At 54.1% G+C, this 20,193-nt stretch overlaps 1 protein-coding gene across 1 annotated transcript in view; it reads left to right on the forward strand.

Moving 5' to 3' along the window:
* Positions 1-9,604, forward strand: part of SLC39A11 (solute carrier family 39 member 11) — a 57,128-nt gene extending 47,524 nt beyond the window's left edge. Inside the window, exons 8-10 of the mRNA XM_065735381.1 lie at positions 6,673-6,771; positions 7,902-8,060; positions 8,259-9,604. Of these exons, the coding sequence (XP_065591453.1) occupies positions 6,673-6,771; positions 7,902-8,060; positions 8,259-8,337 (337 nt within the window). The 3' untranslated portion in view covers positions 8,338-9,604. The remainder of the gene's footprint in view (positions 1-6,672; positions 6,772-7,901; positions 8,061-8,258) is intronic.
* The last annotated feature ends 10,589 nt before the right edge of the window (positions 9,605-20,193 follow it).

Below are 20,193 nucleotides of genomic sequence, written 5' to 3' on the forward strand. Positions count from 1 at the left end.
ATATGTAAAGGCCTAAAAGTCAGAAAAATGATGTGCAATACTACACAGTGCATGGTGCAGACAGCAGGTCCCGATAGGACACCTGCCCCGTGCTGTTCAGCTGTGTCTGTGTGTGTGTGTGTGGCAGCGATGCAGACAGATCTGTTTCCCCACTGGTGCTGGGGAGGGCTCCTCACTGCAGCACAATGGCCCCCATTCATGGCCCTGTGCAGGGAGTGCTGGCCCAGTGTGGGCCCGTTGTGCCCACAGATTGTTTCCTGTCCAGCTCTGCTGGGACAGACAGAGGCTTCGGGCTGACGGGCGGACTTTGACGATGGCTCGGAAAATATTATTTCATGGGACAGCCTGTGCCTCCCACGCTGCTGGAAAAGAAAAAGAAATAGGCTGAGGCTTGATTAATGCACGGAGATTGAAACCAGGCAGAACTTTTACGCTGTGTTTTCTTGCAATGAATGGGAATCATTGTGGTCTGAGGCAGCAGAAGACGCGCTGGGCTCGTCTCTCCCATTTGCACACACCAGCTCTGTCTCTTTGCTATGAATAGATCACAGAGGAGCCAACACAGCTCGGGTGGGATCGAGATGTGGGGGCTGAATCCTCTCTCCTTTATCAGATCTGGGGATGTGCATGGGAACACCGCATGGAAACACCTCCTCCCGCTGCCAGGTGGGGCTGGAGGGGAATTCCGTGCCCCGAGCTCTGCGCGTTCCTCAGCCACTGCTCCTTCCTGCAGTGCAGCCTCTGGTTACAAAACAAAACTGCTGCAAGATGCTTATTAAGCACCTTTTAATTAACTGTCCTGGAGGTATGTGTTTATTATTCAGTGATGGTTATTGAGCTGGGAGCTTCTCCCTTCTGGGTGCTCAATGTTTTCCCCGTGCTCTGAATGCCTGGTTTTGTGTCCCTCAAGCAAGTGCGGGTGGGTTTTGGCTCCTTGGGTGCTGCATTTCTCATCACAGCTCATTAATTAACATCTCAGGGCTTCTGCTTTCTGCCTGGAGCAGTGCTGGGAAGGCACTGAGCATAGTGGTGTGTGGATGGAGGAGTGGATGTCCTGCCATGCAGGTGCAGATGGCCCAGGGCAGCTTGCACTGAGCGCATCCTTCTGCTTTCCAGCTCTCTGCAATGCCAGGAGGGTAAATGTGAGGTCTTCCTGTGCCTTGCTGCTGGGTCTGTGATGAGGAGAGGTGCAGCGGGGAGCAGAGACATCTGGAACATGGTCTGTTATGACAGGACATGGGGAAATGGTTTCCTGTCCCATCCCGTGCAGGTCTCCAGCTTTGATCTGCGCTGCAGTTCCCATTAGAAGAAAAGAAAGAGGGCGAAGAAAAGAGCAGAGAAAGAAAAAGCCATTATCCCTATTTATCTTATCAAGATAAGGCCAAACAAGGCTCACTTTGAGCGAGGGGCTGGCTCCACACCGCAGCCCGTGCCTCTCTGTAGCAGAGTGGCCTGAAAATAAACCTTCCGAGGAGGGGAAGCGGTTTGAATGAAGACATTGTTACCGTACAAGATGTGATAATGGGGCTTTTTATAGCTACATCTGTTAGTAAATTGTTTAGTTCCAGGTCTGGGGCTGCATAAAGGCGCCGCTCCGGTGCTTTTTCACACTCTCTCCAGGCGCATTTTAGCAGCGATGTTACAGAACAGGGAAGGGAGGGACCATTTCTGTGCTTTTCATTCTACTCTTACCTACTGGCACTGGTCCTTGGCAGTGTGCAGCATATGGCAATCACACACAGCCCCACCACCCTTGGGTCCATCACCCCGCGGACCTCCCATCCATCAGCTCTTTGGGGATGTCATTTCAGTTGGCCAAGAGACAACAGGGGAAGTAGCAGCACACGTGTGCATCTGTCTGTGGAATCACAGAGTTCTTAAGGCTGGAGGAGACCTCCAAGATCCCCCCAGCCCAACCCATCCCACCATGCCCATAACCACGTCCCTCAGTGCCACGTTCCCACTGTTCTGGAGCACCTCCAGGGATGGTGTCCCCACCAGTCCTGGGGCAGCTGTGCCAGTGCCCATCCGCTCTTACCAAGGAGAAGTTTCTCCTCTATCCAACATAAAACTTCCCTGGTGCAGCTTCAGGCCATCACTTCTTGTCCTATCACTCTTCTGTGAAGTAGTTTTCTACGTGAAATATGCTTGTGGTGTAGGTTGTACAAAGGGAGAAGGTTGGTGCTTTGGGTGAGGCTATAAATGTTAATGGGCAGCTTGTATTGGGGTTTATAGGTGGGCTGCGATCCCCGCCCTGCTTCGAGACCACCCAGCTTCTCTGTGTGTTCAATTTCTAAAAGCTTTTTTAATAACCTTTATAAGGTTCTGTATCTGCCTCCAGCTCGAGCCCTACCCACAATCAATGCAGCCACGTTATTAAAATCACTTTATTTATGGGTGTGCCTATAGGAATACGTGAAAATGTAAATCGGGATGTGGTAAAAAGAAGAAATGGGCTCAGTGCTGTTCTCAGGGCATCGTGCTCAGTGAGGTCATCCTTGTGCACCTCTGCAGTTTTGGGGTTGTGCATCTCACGGGTGCAGGCGGAGTGCCGCTGCTGTTGTTTGCTCTGGGTCTTCTCTGCAAAGATTTCATTCTGCACTGTGGTCGTAGAATGAAGCAAAATATCCAAACCATGAGAGAGAGCATCCCCTGCTGCTGCCATAGGGCTGCCTGCCCCCAGCCTCCCTCTGCCCTTCCTTGGGGCTGAATTCCCTTTTTCACACTTTTCCTTCAATCCTGGAGGGAGATTTTAGAGAAGAATGTCTTTGAGAACAGATTGTTCACTTGGAGGTCGGCATGTGGTGCCTTTTGTGTGTGTGTATATTTGCTCTGAGCACCCAGTGCACAAAAAGCGCATCTTGAGCATCCCTGGGCACTCCCAGCTGCAGTGAGGATGTGGCAAAGGAGAGAACAGAGGTGTGTGCCCTGTGGGCCGGGGGAGATGTGCACTTTTACCCCACGCAGGAGGCTGGCAAAGAAAATCAAACAGTTCCAGAAATAATAGGGCGGATAAAAATATGGATTTTGTCCTCTCCAGCTGAAGTTCACGTCCTGCTCGCTGCGGGCTGAGGAGAGAGCAGGTTTTATGACGTTCAACTTCGCTCATGTTCCTTTGGGATAAATTAAGGGTAAAATTTCCTAAAATTGTAAATGTTTACTGCGTGTGGACCCGGGGCTGTGTATGTTTGAGGCTGGCAGGGGGCCAGGCGAGCAGATGGGACGCAGACCGCACGGCACGCTACGCGCAGCGGGGAGGGCGGATCTGGGGAGGTGGCAGAAAGTAGAGAGAGAGGCACGGAGCAGCGGGGCAAGGGCCGTGCCACTGCTGCTCAGGATGCACGTGGGCTGCTGAAACCCCTGCAGCTGGGCATTGGCCATCTTTAGGCTTGTGCCTTTGTGGTCTTGGCTTGAGGTGTTCGTCTGCGCGGCCCTGAGCTCTGCATCTCTTCCACTGGTTGGTGCCCCGTGTTATTTCCTTCCTTTGTGCATTTTGCTTCCTTCCAGCATTGTTGATGCCACTTGGAAAGCCCTTGCTCTTTGCAGAGGTTGTGTGGGAGCCTGGCTGTTGGCTTCCCAATCAGCTTGACTTGGACTCAATGACCTCCAGAGGTCCTTTCCAACCCCTGTGATTCTCTGAAAACAAGGGGCTTGCTTTACTTTGCCTTTCTGTCCCCCACAACTCCCAGCCTGTCCCTGTGCCGTGCTCCGCAGCCCAACCTCGCGTGAGAGGCACCGTCAGTGCAGCCCAGAGCTTGGCGTGCTGGGGCAGCTGCACTGAACAGGTAGGGCAGGTATGGGGAAACGCTCAGGGCCCCGTGCTCACCGCAGGGCTCCTTCCCACCTGCGAGCCCTGATCAAACACCTCGCCAGGCAGCCGGAGTGGGAAGCCATGATGTAATCTTGGGAACCCAAAACAATCGGCCCTTTCATGGCAAGACGATAACAATCAAAACAGTATGTAAGGGCCTGCCATGCAAGAATACACATGCACATTATACACTGGAGGGAATTGAAAGCCGTAGTGAAAAGGGGCTTGTTAAGAATATGTAGCCTGCTTTCATAATCAGTTTGTAAAAGAATAGGCCCTTGAAAACAAGGGTTTAGGCTTATAGAAGGCTTTCTGTGCCTTGACCTTGCAAATATGCAGAGATGCCAACTTTTTTCTGAAAGTGAACTTGGAGTCTCCCAGCATGGTGCTGCGGTGGTTGGCAGCGAGCTGGGGAGCACTCCTGGGGTGCTGCCCACCGGGGCTCAGCCACAGCTTCACCTCTTCTCCCTTGGAATGCTGCAGGGGTGATCACCCCAGCAGGATGCGGACCCCTCCGTGGTGTCTCCAGGTGGAGGTGCTGGAGCACAGCACTGTGCTGTGCCTGTTTTACTGATGGGGAAGCTGAGGCTGGGAAAGGAAACATTTCCTCTTTGTATGTATCAGTGCCTGTTTGTAAATTGGGTTGACCTGAAGCTTATCCTACTGTCTTTTAGATGGACGTGAGTGACCACTGGACAGCACAGGGTTTGCTTCTAACACTCTGCACAGTTTTTCCTCACCTTCACTGCTGTAAATCTCAATGTCTCTGAATGTTTTGCCACTGCCCCCTTGGCCAAACCATCCTGTAGGAGTTGGACTCGATGATCATTCTGTGTCCCTCCCAGCTTGGGTTATGCTGTGTTTCTGTTCTACCCCATCTCTGCGTCCCACAGCGCTTGGGTCAGCCTGCTCCACGCTGTCTTTGTGCATGTGTTTTACAATGTGTTTCTTTGCAGCAGGGGGAAGCCTTCCAAGAATCCCCACCTATTTCCGTCATAAGGAAGCCTTTGTTTTCCTGGTGCACAATGCAGCTTTATGTGATTTGGTTGCTTTCTGACCGACCATGGTGCCATCAGCTCAACACCGAGGTGTGAGGTGTGCACAAGTCAGCAGCCAAGGGAGGAGGAACATCTCCTGGGACTGTTTTGTTCCTAATTTGGGCATCAGAGCTCATTCTTCTCTGCCTGAGCACCTGAGCATCTCCCACATGCAAGGACCTGAGGCAGAGAGGATAGGGAGGTTGGAGTGCTCCCAGCCTCTGTGTTACCCAGGAGTCATTCTAGTCCTGCTGAGATGCTGAGCCCCAAAATCCAAGGCAGAGCTGTGTGATAGGAAACACTGAAAGAATGAGTGGCCAATGTGGGTGATAGAGCATGGTTTCAGCAAGTGAGAGCCCTTCAGAGGGACCTGAGGCCATGAGGTGGCAAAGGGACAATGCCATCCTGCAGCTGAGACCCTTTCCCTATGACACATCCCGGGGTACTGGAGCTCTGCTGTGTGCTTGAGCCTCGTGCCAGTGTGATACCTGCACCTATGTCCTTGGGAAAACCCTAACGTGAAACCTGACCAGGAGTGGGGGGCACACTGCTGCTGCCTCCCCCCTAGGAGAGCCCTGAAGGGGTTTGCTTTAGGGGCAGAGGGCAGGGGAAGGGCAGGGGCCAGCCCACCCGCCCAGGTTCCTCCTGCCAGGTCCTTCCCTGCCTTAAATCCCTTTCCCCGTGCCTCTCGGGGCTGCCTCTGTGCATGGGCAGCCCCGTGGTGAGGGGTCAGCGAGGGGGGAGCGCACCACTGCTTCCCGTACAGACCCCTCCATTCACACTTCCCTCTCCCACCCCATTAATTTGTTGTGGTTGGGGCTAGTAATAGCTGCTTTGTGCGAAGGCGAGGGAAGGAGGGGAAAAAAACCCAGCACACAGACAGCAGCTCCAGTGTTTTCTAAAAGGGATGTTTTTCCCCCTCCGTTCTCTCTCTCTTTCCCTTGAATAATGTTTTTGATTGTAATAGCCTGTCCTGGTTAGGGAAACCCACAGCCTTTCCCCCCCTTCCCCTCCCCTCTTCTGTAAACCATGGTTGAAGTTTAAACAACCCGGAGAGATTTTTCTCACCAGTCTTCTTTTACTAATAGGAAACAAGTGTTTAAAGGGAGCTTTCAGCTGCTGGCCAAGGAACCCCTGACTCTGCCTGCAGAGCTGGGAGTCCCAGTAATCCTCGGGCTGTGCATACGTGTGCACACTGCAGTGCTGGTAATGGGGGCAGCCTCTGCTTAATGAGGTGCCTGGTGGAGGGGCTCAGGGTGCAGCCCCTCTCCCATCTCCCACGCAGATGAGATCAGACAAACCCCACAAATGCAAATCATTGTTTCTTGACTGTCAGCTGTTTCCATGAGCAGTTGGGTTGGAGAAGGTCCTGGCTCAGCGAGTGTGGGGTGCTCTGGGGATGGATGCTGTGCTGGCTGCCAGCACGCAGCTGGGGCTGAGTATTGGAGGGGAGATGGAAAGAGGAGAAACCTCACCCGGTTCTCTGCCCTTGAACATCCTTCCAAACCTCTCCTGCCTGTCCTTGAGCTTTAAGCTCTAAAAGAACCTTGTTTTGTGCCACTGGGGATATAGGGCTTTAATTGGAGCAGCTCAAGTTTACTGTGCCTTCCTGTTATAACCCCCTTTATCAGGCCTTTTATCTTTTGTGCCTGAAGAAATGGTCCTCACAGCAGTCTGTCTTCTGCATTACTTCACCAATGGACAAACCATTCTCTCCTCTCTCCTCTCTCCTCTCTCCTCTCTCCTCTCCTCTCCCCTTTTTCTCACTCCCACCATGTCCTTTCCACCCAATACAGATATCTACACGTTCTTTTCTGTTTGTAGGAACTTAGCGATTGGGATTGGCATTCAGAACTTCCCTGAAGGCCTTGCTGTCAGCCTGCCTTTGCGTGGTGCAGGATTCTCCACGTGGAAAGCATTCTGGTAAGCAAAGCTGTGCTGGAGCAGGGACCCCTGGCTCTCAGCACTGCTGGGTGGGTGGCTCAGCCTTGCTGCCCTGCACCCATTTGCGTCTCCTGCCCAGGGCAGTGGTGTGGTCACTGTCCCTGGGGCTGTTCAGAACCATGGAGAGATGGCACTGAAGGACATGGTTTAACAAGCACGCTGGGGATGGGTTGGGGTGAGACTTGGTGATCTTGGAGGTCATTTCCAACCTTTGTGATTCTATTGAGCTGCTTTCAGGGTGGACTTCTGTGTTGGCCAAGGGCCACGTGCCACGGTCTCCACAGAATGCTCAGCCCGCAGAGTTTTGCTGGAGCTGTGCTGTAGCCCAGCAGCTCCTGCAGCCAGCACTGCCCACGGGTGAGCCTGGGGCTGCTTTCCAGCCCTCTGCAGTGGGTGCTGCCCCAGTGCCCCGAGCTCAGAGCGGGGCTCAGCCCCGAGCCCAGCGTAACTCAGTGCCTGTGGTTAGCTCCCAGATCCTGCATGGAAAAAAAGGGATTTTTACTTTGTTTTCCATTTTTCTTTTAATTCTCTCACTTCACTCTGGGCTGCATTTCAAACCCACTTTGTTTTTTTCCTTTTCCCTGAGGTGAAAAAGCCAAGGGCATGAACTCTGCAGGCGCAGGGCCGCGTTCCTGCCCGTGCACGTGTGCTGCGCTCGGGTGATGGATGGGAGGGCGGGGGGGCTCGCAGGCTGCTCCCTCCTAAGCTTTGTTTTCTTATCCTCCCACCCATCTCCATTGCAGTGAGTGCTGGGACTGCACCGGGACTGCTGAGGAATGAGTTCCCATGGCCACATTAAAACAGTCCCAGAAGGAAAGAGAACTGGGGAAAAGAGTGGGGAGGCTGTATGTGAGCAGATGTCCTTTTTGAGACTGTGCTACACTGGTTGGAAGTGTTTCCTCTCTTACCTATTCCTGGATTCCCAGATCTCACAGGGGGAAGGCATCGGATCGTGTCTTAATTTCCTTCCTGGACAAATCCACATGGTTTGGGCATATTTCCTTTGCTGCTCGGTGCTTGCTGTGCGTGAGGGGTGAGCTGTGTCCCCCCAACCCCAGCCCTGGGGACTCAGGGGATGCCTGGTGACTTTCAGTCCCGTTGTCCCACAGGTATGGGCAGCTGAGTGGCATGGTGGAGCCCCTGGCTGGCGTGCTGGGAGCCTTCGCCGTGGTGGTGGCAGAGCCGCTCCTCCCCTACGCCTTGAGCTTTGCTGCCGGAGCCATGGTGTATGTGGTCATGGATGATATCATCCCCGAGGCACAGACCAGGTGAGACCCCTGCCTGGCCCTAAAGTCAGTTGAAATATTAGGAGATGTTTCTTCTCAGAAAGAGAACGGTCAGGCACTGGCACTGGCTGCCCAGGGAAGTGGTGGAGTCACCGTCCCTGGAGGGGTTTGAGCAGTGGAGCCATGGCAGCACGGTGGGGTGGGTTGGCAGAACTCACACCCTCCCCTTTCTCCCCGCAGTGGCAATGGGAAGCTGGCTTCCTGGACCTCGATACTTGGATTCGTGGTGATGATGTCCCTGGATGTTGGCCTTGGGTAGGCAGCTCACTGCTCCCCAGGAGAAGACTTCACAGCAATTCCCATGGTGGCATTTGGAACTGGACATGTGTTACGCTTCAGACTTCTTTTGTATATATTTTTTTGATCTGGTTGGTGTTAATTTCCTATAATTTTATATCTCTCCTCCTCACAACATCAAGTTGATGGTTTTCAAAGCACAAATACGGGTGGTTCCCTGCAGGTCCTGGTTTCCTTTTGCCACCAGATTTTTTTGTTCCAGGAAGTTTATTGCGAGACACATTGGCCATGCTGCAGATTTTCCTGCAGTTCTGGGTTGGTTTCTCTGATTCTGGTCTCTCTTGGTTTTGTTCATCCTTGTAGAAGATTAGAAATCGACTGTCGCATGCTTAAGCCGGTCTGTGGTTAAGGACCAAAGTGTTTGAACACAGTAAACTCCTTAAGAGTCTCAGTTTCCACTCCTGGCTTTGAAAGGCAGTGGAGGTGTTAGGACTGGGATGACACGTGGGGGCCCTGGGGGCAGCAGGTCTGCTGGGGCATGCTGTGCTGGGTCGTCATGGTGTTGGTTGGTTGTTTTGGTGGATGCAAATAATCCAAGCAAAAAAAACTGAGTTTTCTTGGTAACTCTGCATGAGGAAAACATTGTGTTTTCCTAAGCTTCTCTCCAAAGCAGGGCTTTGTTCCAGTGCATCGTGGCTCATCCAATACACAGAGGGTTTCTTTAGGAGGAAAGAAATAAGAGAGAATGTCTGATATCTGTGTTTTCTAGCATGGTCTCTGAGAGAAGGCAACGTGTGGTCATCCATGCTGCTGCTCCGTGATCGTTGTACAGCACAGTGCATTTCCACTTGGGCCCATGGCTGTTCCCATGCTCTGCCGAGCAGTTACCATTCTCCAGCTGCTGTGTTGGGTTGTTTGTCACTCCCTGATGGTCTCTGTGACCTCCCAGAGGTGGCCCTGGTGGCACCTCTGCCCTGCAGTCCCCTCTGAGCACGGCACCATGTTACCTTGAGCCAGGCCCAGCCCTCGTCCTGCTGAGCAGCATCATTGTGCATTAATTATCCAGCCTGAAGAGACATGCACCACATTAATCTGCCTCTTCATCCTCTTCCTTACGAGCATCCCCTGTCCAACAACCACGGATTGGTTGGACCCATGCTCAAGTGGGGAGCAGAAGGAAGGCGTGGGGAGGCCCACACTCCAGGGCTGCTCTGTTTTTCAGGGAGAAATGAGACTAATGAGGCCCTCCAGCAGGAGTAACTGGATGGCCTGGCAGCATCTTGGCCATACCTGCAGGGCCAAGCAGGAGGGCATGGTGGGACGGGCTGGGTGAGCTAAGGGAGAGCCATGCACTTCTGTTTGGGTTGTTATTTTGGTTGGATTTTGTTTGTCCTTCATTTGTATGTCACTCTGGATGATACAAAACTACTGTTTGCCAATGGATTTGACCTTTTAACTGTGATTGGTTTCAATAAATGGGAAATTGAGCGTTTGCACTGATTTATTTGAGGGCAGTAAATCCGTACCTTTTTTTCTCCTCCCTCCTTTCTTCTGCGTTTCTCTTTTAGTGGTTAATGGTTCTCGGCTTGACAAAGGTCCTGCCTCTCAACCAGGAAGGCAGCGAGCTCGGGGAGTGGAAATAGAAAGATACAAAAGCCAAGGGAAAGCATCTGCAGTGCATGGCACCCACGGGTTTGTTTCAGTGGGTGTACCGCAGCAGCCCAGCTCGCCGTGGCTCCAACCCCTGACCCTGGCTCATGATTTATGACTCATTAAAAACCAACAACAAATCCCTTGGGAAAAAAAAAAAAACTATAAAGCAGCCCTTGGGGACTCCTTCTCCTCAGCTGAGCTGTAATGAACTGCTTGAGGACCAGGCACAAGGGAGGGGGCAATGGCTGGGAGCTGCAGGTGAGTCCACCTCAACCCTGTTGGGCTCCGAAGCCAATCCCATGCAGTGTGGGCTCCAGATCTGCCCCATGGAGCGTGGCAGCCCTGGCAGTGCCCACAGGTTGCGTTGTCTCGCAGCCGTGTTTTCTTGTTTGATTTCTGGCGTGCGGTGTAAGTTGGTACAAAAAAACACATTATGCATTTAAAGGCGGCCTCGTAATCAGATTGCTGCGAGATAATATCACATAATGCACTTAATCCTGCTTAGATGTAGCCAGCCGAGATAATTATGTACATTGGACCTGTAGGGGAGGGCAGGAGGGTGATGCAGGAGAACACAGATGAAAATCCTTCTTTTCTGTTTCTGCCCTGGAGGTGAATGAAATTATACATCCATTTCTTGCCGCGATTGAAATGCTGGCTGGGGGCCAGGCCTGGAGTGACGCGTGGAAACAATAGCTGCCAATTAAAAGGTGGAGCCCCGGAGCAAAGGCGACGCAAATGGCAGCCAAGTGTGGGGCAGTGCTGGGCTGCAGGCACTGAGAGGGGGGGAGAGGAACGACAGGGGTGGGGGGCTGTGCCCCACATCACGCAGCTGGGGATGGGCAGTGGGGATGCGTGGGGCTGGAGCGCAGTGGGTTGGTCCCTTCCCACTGTAGGGTCGCCGTGGTCAGTGGCTGCATCTCTGCTTCACACCGATGCATCAGCACTGTGCATTTCCCCTCCGTAGTTCTTTGGTAAAGGCCCACCAGACAGAAATGCTGGATTGTATCCTAACAGTAACCCCAAACGTAACTTCGTGCACTGCTTTCTGATGGCAGCATGAGTGGTTTCGGTTTTTGCAAGCTGTGCTAATGCAGGAGAGATGTGATAACACCTGAATTCTTCCCGGCCCCTGGAGGGGGGTGCATCTTTCAGCAGGTGGGCTCCCAGTATGAGTGTGGGTGTGAGCCCAGCTGCCCAACTGGGAGCTCTGCAGGAAAGCAATGCTGTATGGGTGTATTCTGCTGCTTTTCCTTCAACCAAGAGCAGATGCTGCCTGCAGGATGTCCATCGTGTGGTACCTGGTGATGCTGGTGAGCAGTTTACAAGAGGATGGAGGGTGAGCTCTTGTGGGAAAGAGGAGCTGTGCTGGGGGTGTTGCCTGGGGCTGCTGGTATTCAGGTGCATGGCATCACACGTGGCTTGGGATTGGGGTTTTGAGGTGGTGCTGTGTGGAGCTGTGAGTGCAGCTCTTCCGGCTCTCAGAGCCGTGCCAAACATCGCTGGCAATTCGTCCCATAGTGGCAGGAGCTACTGTGGAAATTTTCCTTGGCTTTGGCACGGCAGAGCCTCCCACCTGCTGCTGCTGCCCCTCAGGCTGCGCTTCACCTCTTGCTCCAAGGAGGGGCTGCTCCATCCTGCCCCGAGCTGGGGTGCTCAGGGGGATCCCACCTTGCTCTGTGCGGCTCCGAGCAACCAGGGGAGGTGGAGGGGGGGCTTTCCCCAGCAGTAAGCAGTAGGGAAAGCTGTGGGAAACACGGGTTTGCCCCCGCTCGCTGGTCTTCACATGGGATATGGCAGCGGTTGAGCAAGAGGGGCAGGGAGTGCTGCGCTCAGCCGGTGCCGTGGGGCTGAGTCAGGGAGCAGGAATGCTGCGCTGGGTGCTCGCCGGGTGCTGGGGACGGCGAAGGTGATGGCGGCTGCGGTTTTCAGGGCTGGGCGGGGACAGCAAAGCCCGAGCGAGAGCTTTGCACGCAACAGAACAATAATCCCATTATTAGGGCCCCGTGCCGTAAAACAAAACGCGGTGCAAAACACTCCTCGGGGCTTGCAGGATGCGCGCCCAGGGGAGATGGCAGCACCTGAGTCATTGCTTAGAAAGGAATGGATTTCACCTCCCTCCTCCCCACCCCTGAGGAGAGAAACAATTCAACCCTTAAAACAAAATGACTTCTATTCTTTGTGTGCGCGCTTTGTTGTACTTGGCAACGGGGCTGCAATTCAAACTGAGACTCATGTGCGCACACACGCAGCTCCCATCCCCGAGCTCCGGAGCGCGCTCACGGCCGCTCCTCTGCTTCCTCCAGCTCAGGTGCTCTGACCCATCCAACCACATCCATCCCTGAGCCCCAACAGCCGGCCTGTTCTGGGGGGACGAGAGGAAAGAGGAGAAATTACAGCCTGGCTGCCCCTTCCCCCGGGGCAGATGCTATGGGGCCATGGAGTCTCTCGCTGAGATTGAATGCCAGTCTCTTTATTTCAGTAAATATTGGTGCCCTAAGTGTGCATTTAGTCTTGCATGGTCAGCCAGCCCTTGAGAAGCTGTGCCCTCCAGTGCTGTGCTGTGGCTCCTGGATGATCTTCTGCCTGTGATACAACAGCTGCCAGCAGTGGGGGGGAGGGAAGGGGGCATATGGGAACAGTGCCTGTGCCACCCGCGTTCCCCACACTGCTGTGTGTCCTGTGAGGTGCCAAGGATTGGGGTTAGGGTATTGCAATCTCGATCCAGGACTGTCTCTATTGCAAATTCTTCTGACTGAAGGGCCGTTCCAAATGGAGAAAAGAGAGGAAATAGAGCAGCGTGGGGGCTGTGTCTCTTTCCTTACTGCAGGGCTTCTGTAGCAGGGAGAGGAAGGCAGTTGTTCAGGGAGAGGGTGCTCCTTAGGCTCTCAGATGTCCTGAGTTAAGATTTCTGGGACATGTTTCAGTGCTTTGTAATCCAATGAGGGGGTTCGTGAGAGCAGGAAACAGAGCCTGTGGGTTTATTTTAATACAATCTTACAAAGTGCTGATGATAACTAAAAAGCTTTTGTGTCCAGAGCTGGTTTGCATGCGAGAATTGCTTAAATCTCTCTCGGCCTCTTGCATTCTCGTGTTCTTACACGAACAATGAAACCATTACAGAGCCCAACGCACGCTCCCTCCCCATCTCATCCTGTACAATCCTTCTGCTGTGCCTGAAGCAGAAAAGAGAACGGCTGCTCCAAAAGCTGTGTGAAAATCCTGAGGAAGAGAACGGCCTGGATCTGCTTTCATTTTCCTGCAAAATAATTTCCCTGTCATGAATGTATCGTTGAGAGCCGAGGGAAGATTAGCTCATGTGGAAAAACACGTGCTGGGAAACAGTAGAGGGTGAGACTGGGAAGAGCTGGAAGGATGGAGAGATGGATGGACAGACAGAGGAGTGGGCAGGTGGATGGATGGACAGGTGGATGGAGGGTTGGATGGACGGACAGGTGGACAGACAGACAGACAAGCCCTTTTCCAGGGGCTGGGATTTTCCCCCTTGGGAGTGATGCTGATCACCCTCTGCTGCCCACCGTTCCTGGGCAGTGGCTGCTGCACTGCTGTGAAAAAACGCTTTCTGAGAGCAAGGAAACACATCCAGACACCAAAGGGGCTCGGGGGCCTCTCGAGTCATTAAACAAATTAAGTTGTTTAGAACACGGAGGCCCAGATGACTGGGTGTGAAAGCCCCGGAGGCCTCTGTAATTGCTGTGCAGAGGCAGCCCTGGTGGGTGGGAGTGTGCCGGGGGATTTTGCCTTCTCCTGGAGCAGCCCCAGCCAGGCTTATCTCCCTGGGGCACTTGGGGACTTGGTGGCAACTGCACCCCGTGCTGGGAAGCCTGAAGTGATGCTGTGGTCCAGCGGGTGCTGCTGTCTCTGCCCTCCTGTTGTGCTGCACGTTCAGCTGGGCTCCATTCCCACTGGGGCTTGCTCCCTCTGACACCTGACAGCAGCTTTCCAGGAGAAGATGCAAAATTCCCAAACTTAGCTGCCTCTTCCTTTACAGCATTAGATGCATGCTGTGTTTAGACAAGATGACAAGCTGATAAAGCACGGTGCTGCAATCTCCCTTGGCGAGCTGTGAGATGTGAGCAGGAACCTCCTCTGGGCTGGGAGTGTGGGGAGGCACTGGGTCATGGGACATGCCCTGGACAGACAGAAGCATCCCCAGATGTGTCCCCACACTCCGTGCCACAGCACTTTGGTGGCACCTTCACCTCTTCCACATCCCACCCACAGGATTTGAGACAAATGTTGCTCGTGTTGCTGCAGCCTGTTGGTCTCTCTGGTTCTCAGAGGGTGACAAAGCACTGGAGGTGCCACCACCTCCTTGAAGCCATCAGCTCTTCACATCCCTCTGGTTATGACATTGCCCAGCTGTGCTGTGGGAGCTCAGCACCCAAAGTGCAACCCAGCGAAGTGCCCTGCAGAGAGCGAGCTGTGAGCTGTGCTTTGCCAAGGGTTAGAGCTCAGGGAATGGGGTTTGGCAGTGTCTTGGCTGCAGCAATCTGCCCACACCCTGGGCAGCACGGAAAGCCTTGGTGAGAGCGGAGAAGTGGCCGAGGTTCCTCCTCCACGGGGGTAGCTTCTCTCTTTTTTTTTTCTCCCTCCCCCTCTCCTTGAAGCTCTCAGAAACAAGTGCTGTTTTATGGCAGATAGTTTACCAGCTGCACAAAGGCCGCCTTGTGAGGCTGAGCTCCAGATGTTTAGCATTTCACAAAAAATCTCATGGTCAGGAACCTGCTTCTCTGGCACACCAGCTGAGCTGCCTGGGGAGAGCTGGGTCACAGAACCACAGCCTGGCAGCCTTTTCCTCTCCTTCCCCTGCAGCTGCTGGCAGATCCCGGCCTCGTGGTGCAGATGGACCGGGCGCATCCTTGCTGATGGGTGGCTCTGGGTGGGAGATGCTGCAGGGGATGGGGGGGGAGTCATGTATAGGGACGTGAGGTGCAGATCTGGATGCTGCAGGAGAGAGGAGAGTGATTGCCTGGCTCCGCTCCATCCCCACCCCATTCCTTTGACTGCAATCCCTTAATTGTTGGGGGGGGAGGGGGGAGGAATTAAAAATAAATAATAAATCACATGACAGAATACAGGGAGATAATTACAGTCAATTGCCCCCCTCTTATCTCCACGGAGAGCACGTTGGGCAAATAAAGCCCAGGGAATTAATTCTGGTGTTGACCGAGGCTCCCCGGCCCAGGCAGTGAATGGCAGGAGGGGCTGATTTACTGCCACCCTTTGCAGCTATATTCGGTGTTTTATTGCAACTCTAATTACTGCTCCTGTCAGGATCTCTTGGTTCCCACTGCCACGTACAGAGGCCGGAGCAGCCCTGGCTGCGTGATCATAGCAATGCTCTGTGCTGTCCCTGTCCTGCCCTGCCACTGTGCCATGCCCACGGGGATGTGTGGCTGGTTGGGTTTGCCTTGCTGCCTCCCCAGATAGCGGGGGCTGGGGGAAACAAGGCTGCAAGATGCAGCTGGGGGTGATGTGCTTGCAGCAGGGCAGGGCTGGGGGAGATGGTGATGGGCAGGAAGGTGCCTGTCTCACCTGGGCAGGGCACAACCCACCCCAGGGCTGGGTGGGATGTTCTATCTTTGGGATCCAGCATGAAGATGATGGAGTATGGGGACAACTGGAGCGTGCACGCCAACCCCAGCAGCCCCATGTCCCCAGCAGCCCCATATCCTCAGCAGCCCCATATCCTCAGCAGCCACTCATTCTCATGCAAAGCCTGTAAGGAGGAGGGAAGGCACCCGGCCATTGGGGAGCAGAGACAGGCAACTCTGCTGCAATGAAGTAATCCTCCCCCCCGCACCCGGAGCATATAAAGCACTGCGGAGCACAAGTGCCTCTCTGTCCCCTCTCTTTCTTCTCTTTCCCTTTAATAATCTCACTCCTTTGTCCCCATGCATTTGCTCCCAGTGCTGCAGGTCCCTTCAGGCCGCTTGCTGGATGCCCCTTGCCGCAGGACCCTCAATGTCCGCCCACCAAGGTGCTCCTGGTGCCACCTGTTTTCTCCCTTTCCTCTTCCAGGGCACCTGATTTATTTATTTTCTTTATTATTATTATTTTGCCACTGGTTTAGGGTCTATTAAGTTTACTCCTTCTTCCCCTTGCCCTGGGAGACCTGGTTAATGAGTAACCATAGCGTGCTTGGAGGCAGCTGTCTCAGACAAACTGACGGAGACTTTTTTTGGAGCTGCATAAGGGAACGTTTGTTCTGCAGCTTCTCAATAGATCCTTGTGCAGGAGGCAAAAAGTGTGGGGAGAGAAAGAAAGAGACACTAAATCACGGGGCTCCTTGAAAATCTCGCTCAGTGTGTGTGTGTGTGTGTGTGTGTGGTTTTATTCCTGGTTATAATGGATGTTCAATGAGTCACCTTTTCAAGCTCAAATCATGAATTTCTCTCCGCAGTGGAGCACACAATGGATTTCTAACAGTGTTTCAGCCATAAAGTTCTTAAAAAGTATCTTCAGTGTAAAATGCACAGCCCGTAGACACGCTGGCATGGGCTCAACGTTGCGTGGATGGCTGTTCTTTGCCCCACTCCCCACGCAGATTTGGCCCCACCCGGACCCTCCCATCACCTCCACATGGGGACGTTTTGGGGCTGAGGTTGTTGGGGTCTATCAGAGCTTCGCCATCCCTGTGCTGGGATGCCCAGGTGGGAGGTGGAGGACCGCTGTGCCACGGGGCCACTGCGTGCCCATGGGAACGGCATTTAAAGCTCTCTTCCCTGCCTGGGCTTTGTCACTGTGCAAACAGGTGACAGCTGTGTCCTTTGTCCCACAGCCTTTCTTGGAGGTGGAAGGGATGCCGTGAGCGTGCAGAGCTCACAGCAGCAGCGTGCCCAGCTGCTCCAGCATCGCTCCCTGTTCCCATGGCTCATCCAGTCCCCAGACACACACATTTACTGTCAGCACCAGGTTTCCCTCTCTCCTTTCCAGGAGCAGTGCTGTGCACAGACCTATCGATGCTCCTTTTGTGGTTCCCCCAGGAATGGGGAGAAAACCAAACCGGTGTCACCATCTTTTCCCTCCTCTGTTACAAAACCACAATGTATATATATTTTATTCATTTGTTTTTTGAACTTCGGGGTCAGTTCAAGTTTTGGGCAGCGATTCAGGTTGTTTTTGTTTTACCTGAAATGCAGCTCGCCATTCCCTGGAGCAACAGTTCTTTATTGGCTCCCGCAGACACTTGGCACTCTCAGCAAATGACATAAAAAGCTTTTTGTTTCCGTATTTCAATATATTGCTATATAGTCAGCCCGCGTGGGGAGGGTATCTGGAGGGCAGAGGACTTTCTGAGGTTTCAGAATGGGTGTCTGATGGGAATTAATTCCCACATCTCCCTTCCCACTTCCCCTTTGTTTTATCCATGCTGTGCCCATCCCTAAGTGCTTTCCCTGTGCAATTCTGCTGCTGTGTCAGCCCTGTAGTGATGCAGCCCCATAGCCAGGCTGGGAGCACAGAGTACCATGTGCATCCCCAGCCAAAATCCCTCCTCTCCCCATTTGCAGGGAGGATTTCCTGCACTTAAAAGCTCTCACAAACAACTCTGAGCCCCACGGCTGGAGGCTGCAGGTTGCACTGATCCATGCACTGCAGCTGTGGGGCCAAACCCCTCCTTCCTCAGGTGCCCTACAAGGATAAAGGATGCTTTCAGCTGCCTTCAGCGGATCTGCTGTGACTTGGGAACATCTGGCTGACATTCTGAAGTCCGCAGGCTCTCATGTAATGATCCCCATTCCCTGATCTGCAGCACTTTATCTCACTTTATGGTGACTCCACTCCCTGCCCACACCACCCATGCCGGGCACTGCGCTAATTAAAACTCGGGGCTTTGCTCCCTTCTCCCCTCCCCATCCCAGCAGTGGCTGAGGAATGCAGGGCAGGAATGCTGTCCTCTCACAAGGAGCCAGGAAGGGGAGGTGGTGGCTCTCCCATAAAACAATGTCTTTGTGTTTGCAGGGTCACAGGCACTCAGGGCTCTGTTGCACGCTCCAGCCCTGCTGGGTGCTGGCTCACCTGGCAGCAGCACACAGCGTTCAGCATCTCCCAAACCCTTTGCACTCACGTCACGCTCTTGTAAAACTGGAGTTGGGATCCTCCAGTAAATCAAAGCCAAGCTCTGCTGGGAGCCAGTTGCTCACCTCTGTGGCAGCCGGGTGGGCTCTGAGCACAGCTTTGCAGTGTTATTCTGCAGTGCTTCGCCCTACTGCAGTGCTCTGCCCCGTTACTGCCTATCGCTCTATTCCAGTGCTTCACCTTATTTCAGTGCCTTGTGTGATCTGTGTGCGTGGCTCTGAAGGCAACAGCAGCAGAAAAGGAAGCAAAGCTTCCCAATGAAGCTACTAAAATGGTAACTTGTCCGGAAAAATCCAGAGCCACCCAAGCAGGCTGCTCTGTGCCACCAAGCTCTTGCTCTGTCCCGCTGATGCTGGCCCTTTGGTTCCAGCTGAGGAGCCTTCCCATGGACTCCAGTGGGCTTTGGGCCTCCTCCTGCCTCTGGGCACCGTGTGGCTGAGCCTTCCCAGCACATCCTGCCCAGTGGGTTGTGCTTTTGCTGGGTCTGTCTGTCTGTGCATTTGGGACCAGGGCTGCACCCCATGGGCAGGGCCAGGCAGGGTAACAGGGAGGGACAGGGACACCTGGGGGCTGCGGGGGCTGCAGCAGTGCCACACTTCAGGAGCTTTTCCCAGCGCTGCTCCTTGCTGCTGGTTGCACTCCACTGCTTGCCAAACAGGTTTTAATTTAGAGAATGTGAGGATGAAAAAGCAGCGCAGCCCCTCCTCCACAGCTCTAAAAATGTATATATATTTTCCTTTTAATATACCATAAACGATGACCTTTTCCCTCCTTCAGAACGCAGCCAACACAAGCACAACAATGTGATTTGTGCAGCATTTCGGTTGTGGTTTCTTCAAGAAATTCATCTGGTCTCAAAGCAATTAAGGGAAGGGAAGCATTTCCACTCCAGCTTTGGGCCCTGAAAACCTGCCAGGAGGTTCCCCCCCCCCCTCCCTCCTCTCCCTCTTTCTCCCTCAGCCCCTTGCTCACTTGTCCTGGAACACTCCTGCGGTTTCACTGCTGTGGTTTCCCCTCCTGCAGCAGTGGATGCAGCCCCGTGCTGTGCAGGTGGGACGGTGACTCCCAGCCCCTGTGCAGCCAAAAGGTGGGAGATGTCTCATCCAGATCGAGCCCAGTGGGATCGGGGAAGCACGGGGGAGCACAGGGTCACCCACCCCCCACAGCCAACACCTTCCTCACCCTTCACCCTCTCCATCACCTAAAATTTGCCCCCAAAGGGGTTGTGCAGAGATGTTTGCCCCCCCCCCCCCCCCATTGCCACCCATCTTCTCGAGGTCTCCTTCATGGTGTTTTCCTGCGCTGTACAAAACTGGGGACTGAATTAAAGGCACGTGGGGGGGGGGAGGGCACAGAGCGGTGGGGAAGGATCAGTCCCGCGATGGCACACAGGTGGCTTTGCCTGCACTGAGCACGCTCGCAAGGATGGACCTTAAATGAGCCCGCACGTCGACAGCGCACTTAATTGCTCATTCACCCCACGGATGGGTTAATAATTAATTTAAATTCATAATTGGGACAATAATTAAACTAAACAACAACTTCTACGCGGGACAATCGAAGCCATCGGGCTCGGTGCTGAGCGCTCGCTGCGGTTACTCATTGACCCGCGGTTTATGGGATGGATTCGCCAGGGGACGGACCCCGGTGCATCCCCCTCCCCCCGCCCCCGGACGCACGCACAGACGGACGGAGGGAGGGACGGGGGGAGGCGGCTCCGGGCCCGGGGGAGGAACTACAAGTCCCGTGAAGCCGCGCCGTCCGCCCGCAGCCAGCGGGGCTTTATAAGCGGGGAAATGGCCCGAACGCCGCAGTCGGAGCATCTCCGGGCGCGGCGGCTCTGGCTGCGGGCACCTGCGGGCACGGAGCGCTGGTGGAGCCGGACCTCCTCCACTCGCTTCTCTTCTTTTTTCCCCCCCCATCGGTATTTTGGGGTCGCCCCCCTCTGGGAGATGTGAGTATGGATGATGGTGGTGGGGTGATGCGGCGGCTGGGAGGCGGCCCGCTGGGGTGGGCTCCCCGCTCGGGGTCGGGGGAGGGGAGAGTGGGGTATGAACGCGGTGCCGGAGGTCCCGGGCATCTCCTGGTGGGGCTGAGCAGGGCTGCGGGGCCCTCTGTGCCC

This window comes from Cyrtonyx montezumae, unplaced genomic scaffold (genome assembly GCF_038088225.1).
Source record: "Cyrtonyx montezumae isolate F1298 unplaced genomic scaffold, pur_monq_1.0 scaffold_19, whole genome shotgun sequence".
Taxonomy (NCBI): Eukaryota; Metazoa; Chordata; class Aves; order Galliformes; family Odontophoridae; genus Cyrtonyx; species Cyrtonyx montezumae.